Source organism: Alosa pseudoharengus, unplaced genomic scaffold (genome assembly GCF_046254945.1).
Source record: "Alosa pseudoharengus isolate Yale_2024_CS ecotype anadromous, Long Island Sound unplaced genomic scaffold, YU_APseudo_1.1 YU_APseudo_1.1_scf_15, whole genome shotgun sequence".
NCBI classification, from domain to species: Eukaryota; Metazoa; Chordata; class Actinopteri; order Clupeiformes; family Clupeidae; genus Alosa; species Alosa pseudoharengus.
In genome coordinates this window covers 31484590-31494589 of record NW_027468620.1, presented here as the reverse complement: position 1 = coordinate 31494589, position 10000 = coordinate 31484590, and the positions used below count along the sequence as shown (strand labels likewise).

The 10000-nt window shown below is 46.5% G+C and overlaps 1 protein-coding gene across 1 annotated transcript in view; it reads left to right on the top strand.

The window, feature by feature from the left end:
• lrpprc (leucine-rich pentatricopeptide repeat containing) overlaps positions 1-10000 on the top strand; it is a 79661-nt gene that overhangs the window by 66052 nt on the left and 3609 nt on the right. Inside the window, exons 33-36 of the mRNA XM_076286249.1 lie at positions 5221-5354; positions 5568-5683; positions 8584-8658; positions 8823-8907. Coding sequence (XP_076142364.1) covers positions 5221-5354; positions 5568-5683; positions 8584-8658; positions 8823-8907 — 410 coding nt within the window. The remainder of the gene's footprint in view (positions 1-5220; positions 5355-5567; positions 5684-8583; positions 8659-8822; positions 8908-10000) is intronic.

Below are 10000 nucleotides of genomic sequence, written 5' to 3'. Positions count from 1 at the left end.
GGCCACATTCATCACACATTCAAAGGAACTCGCTTCCGCTGAAATGCATTTTCTTCCAGGCGATGATAAGGTCACTATTGCCTGACTGGTCACACAGTCCAGACCTCTACAGATGTGTGTGTTTCTGTGGGAGTTTCTCTCGGAGACCAGTGGCGGCGAGGTTGCCAATTAGGTTTGCTGCGGCTGCCATTCCATGTCTGTGAGCCTGGAAGTCCTGACCTAAGACAGGCTGAGAATATCCAGACGTAATGTCATAAAGAAGCATGTGAATAACCAGACATAATGGTGATGCCCATGTAATGGGCGCAGAATGGTGATTAGGTAGCAGTTAGACATTATAGAGGCGGCCCGTCCTGTCCATCAAACCCCTGTCTTTCAGACACACACACACACACACACACACCACACACACATGCAGAAATATGCACGTACCTTCTCATGAACAGATCACACTTACACTCACACACAAGCACACACACACACCATCATGCATACACCACACACACACATTACTTGCACACAGATTCTCGTACCCACACACACACACACACACACACACACACATACACACTCTCCCTCATAGATACCATACAGAGAGACTTGCACACAGATTTTCATATTCATACCACTCTCTCTCTTACACACACACACACACGTCCCAGAATAGCTGTGAGTGTGAGGGTCATTAGCGTCAGACAGGTGTAGAAGTCGTGTTGAAACTCCACTCTTAACAGCAGTGCTGTTTGACTGATCAGGCTTTTTACTCTTAGCCGTGTGTGTGTGTGCGTGTGTGTGTGTCTGCGTGTGGTGTGTGTGTGTGTGTGTGTGCGTGTGGTGTGTGTGTGTGTGTGTGTGTGCGTGTGGTGTGTCCGTGTGTGCGTGTGTCATCCTCCTCCTTCCGGAGTGTTCTTTGGGAGCGGGCACCCTCCTCTCGCTCCCTCCTCTGCTGTCGGGTTCCTGCGCGCCGTCCCGTCTGCGTCTGGGGGGATTAACCGCCGCCGACTCCTCCAGCGCCTTTCGCCTCGCCGTGTTTTTCTAAAAGCCGCCGCGGAACTCGGTTCTGTCGCCATCAATAAGTCATGTCCTTAAAAAATCCCTGCTCGCCTTTTAAACAACTTCCACATTCTCGCCCTTGGCTTCTCTCTCACACTCTCTCTCTCTCTCTCTCTCTCTCTCTCTCTCTCTCTCTCTCTCTCTCTCTCTCTCTCTCTCTCTCCCTCCCTCTCCCTCTACCATATAACCCACATATATATTCCACCTCCAAAGCTGCTGTGATCGCCATGACTGTTATTCTGAATTATTGAAGTGAAGTAGGTGGTGTGGTGGATGTTTGGGGTCCGGTGTGTGTGTGTGTGTGCGTGTGAGAGTGTGTTTGTGCGTGGGCTTGTTGGACGGTGTGGGAGGGGGGGCAGTGGTGCCCCATTAATGCGGGTGCCTCTTTTCCGGAACGTTCCCCCGCCTGGCCTCTTAGCCAGTCAGCTCGGCTCAGCCGCGCAGCAACGCATGTGTCACACACGCTTAGGGGGTGCCCTGGGGGGGTCAGAGTTCAACGTGACAGGCACACACACACACACACACACAAAGTCTCTCATACAGAAACATTCTTTCCTTCACACACACACACACACACACACACACACACAAACAAACAGAGCATTGCCCAGCGGAGCATGAGGTGCTTTTCACATCTCCTGTCCCTTACTTGCAGGAAAGCTGCATAGCAATGGCATGGAAGGGACGCGTTGTGCTGCGTGTTAGAACTCACCACGCTCCCAACCAGAGAGGAATATTAATGTGGCCTGATGAAGCTCTGTCTGTCTGTGTGTGTGTGTGTGTGTGTGTGTGTGTGTGTGTGTGTGTGTGTGTGTGTGTGTGTGTGTGTGTGTGTGTGTGTGTGTGTGTGTGTGTGTGTGTGTGTGTGTGTGTGTGTGTGTGTGTGTGTGTGTGTGTGTGTGTGTGTGTGTGTGTGTGTGTGTGTGTGTGTGGGAGAAAGAGAAAGGGTCTGACATGTCTAGTGAGGTTGTGAGGAGAGCGAACAAAAAAGAAAGAAAGCAAAACAAATTGAAGAAAAGAACACTAAAGAAATGTGTGTGTGTGTGTGTGTGTTTCTCCACTACCTGGGTCCTCTGTTAACTCTGTCTCTGTCCAAGTTCCGTGTTGCCCTGGAGATGTACTGCAGGTGTTGACTAACACACCCAGTCACTCTGCCTTTCACCCACAACCTTATGTTTCAGTCCATGGTACTGTACGTTTAAAGCTCACCGGGAGAGGTGCTGAATGGTCACCCACCTGTCTCTTTAGCCGTAATGAACTCTCCATCTGATAAACAAGATGTGAACAAGGAATTGACTTACAAATACATCAAGTCTTTTTTTGCTTTTTTAAATGTACATGCCAACACAGTGGAGACTCATTTGTTGTCTTCTGATCCGTAAACAGGTGCTGGATAAACAAAAGTATTGCCGTAGAAACATAAACAAGTGAAATGGGAGCTAGTGTGCGAAGATTGTGATGGTGCCCATCTCATTTTAAATGTAGACAAGACTAAGGAACTAATATTTGATTTTAAAAGGGAAAAAAAATGAGGTAATCCCTATACTTATTAGAGGTCATCCAGTATATAAATACCTTGGTGTCCATCTAGACAATAAACTAAACTGGACGGAGAACCGCAGTTATCTTCAGGAAGGCCCAGACTAGACGGATATGGCCAGGCCTTTTTTAAACATGTTTTACCATCTGGGATTCTGGCAAGTGTTCTTTTTTATGCTGTTGTATGTTGGGGCGGTAACCTAGCAACAGTTGAGGACAGGAACAGGTTCAACAAACTGATGGTGGTGGAGTTGGTGACTAGTGTAGTGTGCATCTCTGTAGTGTGGAGTTGGTAACTAGTGTAGTGTGCATCTCTGTAGTGTGGAGCTGGTGACTAGTGTAGTGTGCATCTCTGTAGTGTGGAGCTGGTGACTAGTGTAGTGTGCATCTCTGTAGTGTGGAGCTGGTGACTAGTGTAGTGTGCATCTCTGTAGTGTGGAGCTGGTGACTAGTGTAGTGTGTGGAGCTGGTAACTAGTGTAGTGTGCATCTCTGTAGTGTGGAGCTGGTAACTAGTGTAGTGTGCATCTCTGTAGTGTGGAGCTGGTGACTAGTGTAGTGTGCATCTCTGTAGTGTGGAGCTGGTGACTAGTGTAGTGTGCATCTCTGTAGTGTGGAGTTGGTAACTAGTGTAGTGTGCATCTCTGTAGTGTGGAGCTGGTGACTAGTGTAGTGTGCATCTCTGTAGTGTGGAGCTGGTGATTAGTGTAGTGTGCATCTCTGTAGTGTGGAGCTGGTGACTAGTGTAGTGTGCATCTCTGTAGTGTGGAGTTGGTAACTAGTGTAGTGTGCATCTCTGTAGTGTGGAGCTAGTGACTAGTGTAGTGTGCATCTCTGTAGTGTGGAGCTGGTGACTAGTGTAGTATGCATCTCTGTAGTGTGGAGCTGGTGACTAGTGTAGTGTGCATCTCTGTAGTGTGGAGCTAGTGACTAGTGTAGTGTGGAGCTGGTAACTAGTGTAGTATGCATCTCTGTAGTGTGGAGCTGGTGACTAGTGTAGTGTGGAGCTGGTGACTAGTGTAGTGTGGAGCTGGTGACTAGTGTAGTGTGGAGCTGGTGACTAGTGTAGTGTGCATCTCTGTAGTGTGGAGCTGGTGACTAGTGTAGTGTGGAGCTGGTGACTAGTGTAGTGTGCATCTCTGTAGTGTGGAGCTGGTGACTAGTGTAGTGTGCATCTCTGTAGTGTGGAGCTGGTGACTAGTGTAGTGTGGAGCTGGTGACTAGTGTAGTGTGCATCTCTGTAGTGTGGAGTTGGTAACTAGTGTAGTGTGCATCTCTGTAGTGTGGAGCTGGTGACTAGTGTAGTGTGCATCTCTGTAGTGTAGAGCTGGCGACTAGTGTAGTGTGCATTTCTGTAGTGTGGAGCTGGTGACTAGTGTAGTGTGCATCTCTGTAGTGTGGAGCTGGTGACTAGTGTAGTGTGCATCTCTGTAGTGTGGAGCTGGTAACTAGTGTAGTGTGCATCTCTGTAGTGTGGAGCTGGTGACTAGTGTAGTGTGTGGAGCTGGTAACTAGTGTAGTGTGCATCTCTGTAGTGTGGAGCTGGTAACTAGTGTAGTGTGCATCTCTGTAGTGTGGAGCTGGTGACTAGTGTAGTGTGCATCTCTGTAGTGTGGAGCTGGTGACTAGTGTAGTGTGCATCTCTGTAGTGTGGAGCTGGTGACTAGTGTAGTGTGCATCTCTGTAGTGTGGAGCTGGTGACTAGTGTAGTGTGCATCTCTGTAGTGTGGAGCTGGTGACTAGTGTAGTGTGCATCTCTGTAGTGTGGAGCTGGTGATTAGTGTAGTGTGCATCTCTGTAGTGTGGAGCTGGTGACTAGTGTAGTGTGCATCTCTGTAGTGTGGAGTTGGTAACTAGTGTAGTGTGCATCTCTGTAGTGTGGAGCTAGTGACTAGTGTAGTGTGCATCTCTGTAGTGTGGAGCTAGTGACTAGTGTAGTGTGCATCTCTGTAGTGTGGAGCTAGTGACTAGTGTAGTGTGCATCTCTGTAGTGTGGAGCTGGTGACTAGTGTAGTGTGCATCTCTGTAGTGTGGAGCTGGTGACTAGTCTAGTGTGCATCTCTGTAGTGTGGAGCTGGTGACTATTGTAGTGTGTGGAGCTGGTGACTAGTGTAGTGTGGAGCTGGTGACTAGTGTAGTGTGCATCTCTGTAGTGTGGAGCTGGTGACTAGTGTAGTGTGCATCTCTGTAGTGTGGAGCTGGTGACTAGTCTAGTGTGCATCTCTGTAGTGTGGAGCTAGTGACTAGTGTAGTGTGCATCTCTGTAGTGTGGAGCTAGTGACTAGTGTAGTGTGCATCTCTGTAGTGTGGAGCTAGTGACTAGTGTAGTGTGCATCTCTGTAGTGTGGAGCTAGTGACTAGTGTAGTGTGCATCTCTGTAGTGTGGAGCTGGTGACTAGTGTAGTGTGCATCTCTGTAGTGTGGAGCTGGTGACTAGTGTAGTGTGGAGCTGGTGACTAGTGTAGTGTGCATCTCTGTAGTGTGGAGCTGGTGACTAGTGTAGTGTGGAGCTGGTGACTAGTGTAGTGTGCATCTCTGTAGTGTGGAGCTGGTGACTAGTGTAGTGTGCATCTCTGTAGTGTGGAGCTGGTGACTGATGTGTTGTGCATCTTGTGTTCTCTTCTCTCAGCGGGGACATCGAGAGTGCGGTGGAGACCCTGGAGAACGTGTACACCCAGGGAGGGGACACTAGCCGCGCCATCAGCATCTCCTTTGTCTTCCGAAAGGTCCTGGAGCAGAAGAACGATCAGGCACTGGACAAATGTAAGACAGACTCACACACACACACACACACACACACACACACACACACACACACACACACACACACACAGTATATTATGAGAATATTATGACCCATACTTGTTGTAGATGTGGTGTTGCAGAAGTGTTGCAGTTGATGTGGTGTGCCCCAATGAAATCATGTCTTGGTTGCCATGTTAACTGAATGATTGATGGATGTCTCTGTCCACTCAGTGGCCGCGATGGCAGAGAGGCTGGCCAATCACTTTGCTTCGTACCGGGCAGCCACAGACCTGTTCCTGCAGTATCTGGACTCTGGGCTCAATGAGGAGGCCAAGTTCATGTTAGCGGTGAGAAACTCGCTCGCTCTCTCTCAAACACACCCACACCCACACCCACACCCACACACACACACACACACACACACACACAGCTCACCACATCATTGACTGTATAATTGCGGTATAGTGAAGACCAGAGAGCCGGTTGTGTTGTAGTGCTTGATGAATGCATTTTATAGACCCTTTCAAGAGAGTTCCATTATCAGCATCATAGTTGGCCCCACAAGGCTTCCGTTATAACATTCCATATGTTATCTTAATGCAGAGGAAGTAGATTGGGAACCAAATAGAACGTTTAAGCATTGTTTTTGTTTTTATTGTTGAAAGGGTCTATATGTGGGCTCTTCATTGCTTCTCACTCCAGGCAGCTACATCCAGTTTATAACCAAATGTCTTAAGCATCACACTGATATTCCGTCATAAATTCCTGAAGGCAACTGTCCCCATAAACCGGCTGTCTTAATGGCTGAAATAGGACCACGTGAAACCAGCTGGAAGCTAAATCCCTGGGAGGCCGGGCTCCACCAGGACAAATGCAAGTCTGCTGGAGTATGTAGCGAAGGCTTACATGACACTTTTAACCAGACAAAGGCAGAAGGCGTATGTCTGGGGACGGATTTAACTGAGGCATTGTGGGTAGAACATGGACGAAGGGGGGGGGGGGGGGGGGGCAGAGAGAGTATCTTGGTTGAGCAGCTTTAATTGCAGTGTTTGTGGTGGAGGTGTTGTAGTTTTGAAATGTGCACACACACACACACACACACACACACACACACACACAGTATATGAACACATATGCACACACACACACATATGCACACTTGCACACACAGGTACACAGATACACAAGCACAGCAGGCTGTTAAAAGCTTCCCAAGACAGAGGTGGTCAGTTGGAGGACAAGAACACACACACACTAAAACACACACACACACACACACACACACACACACACACACACACACACACACACACACACACAGAGCTCCTTCACGAATGGTTAGTAATGAGGTCTTACTACAACTGAACCCAGAACAGTAGGTCAACAGAGACAAGTATGGCAGGTTTTTAAAAAGGCAGCATACACAAACAGAGGAAGAACACACACACATAGTGGACCACATGGCACAGTTGCCCATGCTTACACACAAGTCCACTGATACAACTATGAATGTCTTCCTTGAAATACTTCTCAACCTCTATGGTTATGTCCAAAGCTAATTACAGAATATGAACATAACAGTAGATAAAATTAAAAAGCCTACATTAAGTATCTATCTATCTATCTATCTATCTATCTATCTATCTATCTATCTATCTATCTATCTAATAACAACAATAATATCAATAACAATATTAAATATGATAACGATGAATTTTATCTTGACAAAAAAAACATAAAACTAGAAATGCAATTCCGAGGAATTACACCAAGGGATGCAGTCTGCTGGTTAGGGTGTTGGTGAGGCTGTTGAGCTTGCTGCTAGCTGGTTGGTAGGGTAATTGTGATAACCTGCAAAGGTGCTTTTGGAGTAACCAAATTTGAATCTTGTGTGACATAGCATTCTTGAGATATAATGCTGAATGCATGAGATATGGCTGGGACTTTTATTTTGACACACAGGAAACACTTAACAGGATGTGTAGTTCAGGTAGAGCTAGATTGTATGCTTAGAAGCTGAGACAGTTGAATTCCTCACAGGTGACACCTGTGCCAGTGTTCTGATTAGCCTGGGAACTGCTCTGAGAACTACTTAACGAGCGCAGCTGGCTCTATTATGACATCACAGCCCCCATTCAAGTCTATGGGGGAAAAATACACTTTTAATTACAAATATCTCAAAAAGTATAAACTTATCAAAAATGAAAAACGGATAGGACGGTAAAGCCTTGGAAGATCTACGGAACGGTGTTTGAACCAAATTTGTACGTTAAGCGGTTTGGGCTGAATAGCGCACACAAAAAGGTAAAAAGAAAAATAATAATAAGAAGAAGTTTATGGATTTCAATAGAGGGGATGCATCCCCTCTAATAAACCATAATTGTAAGAGAATAAATGAATTAAATAAGCTGAACATATAACTCCTCAGTCTGACTGTTGATTGGTTGAATGTGAGCTTCTGACTCCTCAGTCTAACTGCCGATTGGTTGAATGTGAACCTCTAACTCCTCAGTCTAACTACTGATTGGTTGAATGTGAGCCTCTAACTCCTCAGACTAACTGCTGATTGGTTGAATGTGAGCCTCTAACTCCTCAGTCTGACTGCTGATTGGTTGAATGTGAGCCTCTAACTCCGGTGAGCATGCTGTGGACTGGAGTGATCTTTAGAAGCTATCGTCGTCACCCTCCGCCACCAGCTTCCTGCGTAGTAAGCATGTATAGCGCGTGTCTTTGGGTAATGGGAGAGCCAGAGGAAATGACACGCGCGGCGGGGAGAGGAAATGACACGCGCGGCCTGCAGAGAAGCTGGTGAGAGGATTGAAATCTGCCCCTTTCACGCGCCTAAGTGTAGATAATTACACTTGAAAGAGAGCGGGCGCAGCACATTTTAATTCTGCTAAAGAAATAAGTAGTTATCTGTCTGACTCCTAATTAACTGCACAATTAACCCTCTGCTGCAGTGCACGGAACATGGAAACACGCTGGGCGCGTACACACTGGAAGATGGATTCAAACAATTAACACACTCACTCTCTCTTTCACTCACTCACACACACACACACACACACACACACAGACCCATTAAGTTCAGGTGTATGAAGAGCATCCAAACGCTGGGCTGGGTTCTAAATGGACGACTGATTCTCAGTAGAGCCAGAGCACTTAGCATTCATTCTACTGATTGTCCAAGTGCACAATCAGCTTCTTTTTCTTTTGTCTTAATTTTGTCCCTTCTCTCTTGCTGTAGCGCTGTAATGCTGTTGCCGAGCAGAAGGACTTCCTGTTGTCATATGTTGCCAGGACGTCCCAACAGCCTGGAGAAGTAAAGTCCCCTTTACGTTCTTATTAGTTATAGCAAGACTGTGAAGAATGCACTGTGTGTGATTTAAGAAACCCCTATCTTTTCTCATTTATGTGTGTGTGTATTTTATATGCTTGTTTTGTATGCCTTCTCTTCTGATTTGTGTGTGTGTTTGTGTGTTGAAGGTCAAAAAAATTACGGCACTTGCAGAGATGATTCCAGACTTTACAGACAAAGAGACCCTGTACTCATACCTGATGAAGAGTTATGGTAAGGCCTTGATCTATCCTGCACTCGCTAGTCATATACAATACACAGCCCCTGAAAGATCATTTAATTTAAATTTAAAAGTGATTTAATTTTATTTTTAGCTCCTTTTGCATCCTCACAATACTTTTGCATTCCCTCACAATACTTACGTGTTCATCGCAATTCTTTTGCATTCCCTCACAATACTAACGGTATGCATTGCTCGCAATGGGTTTGCGTTCCCTTGCAATGTGACTGTGAGGGAATGCAAAAGTAGCAAAATCCCAACCTAAAGAATAGAAAAACTCATCTCCACTCTCACCCTTGACCCGTGTGTACGTACGTATGCTCTCCCCGGTCATCAAATAGATACAAACGTGAAAACACACATTTAAACAGCCACACAGAAGATACACATACATAATACCAGTTTAAAAAATCACGTACACTTTGTACATATAAATTCATGTACATGGGCCATCATATTTCTATTGTTAGATGACTTCATGAACAGTTTAGAGTATAGTGTTGATGTAGATATTTTTCTTCTTCTCATCTGACCTGGAAGGACTCTTGAGATGATTGCGTTGTTGAGTGGTGTTGATGTGTGGAGTGAACACACTGAAGCATGAGAATGCGCTGAAGCGTTGCCATCTTGTCGTCAGCGCTGCCCAGCTCTCCTGTGCGCTAGCAGCAGCTCACTGGCCTGTGGATAAATCTCTATTATCCTGCCGAATTAAAAATGCACAGGAGTGCGCTAGTGGCGGCTAGCTCCGTTATTAGCCATCTGATTAAAAATGCAGGGGGGGGGGGGGGGCTGGGCCTAGCACTAGCGGCGGGCTATAGCGCCCAGAGGCTCCCTGGCTAATAGAAACACATGTTCCCTAACGAGCGTCCTCGCGCTAGCTGGCGCTAACATGCCAGCATTGACATGTTTAAGTACTTTAGGGCGTCTTGTAGCAAAGGCCTGAGCCAGGACTGGGTCATGACTATTTCATGAGCACCGTGTCTGCCCACGGGTGAGACCGGAGAAAAGAGAGAAGGAAAGAGAGCAAGAAGAGGGGGGGGGGGCGGAAAAACGGGAGGAAAGAATGAAATAAGGTCTGGCGGATTT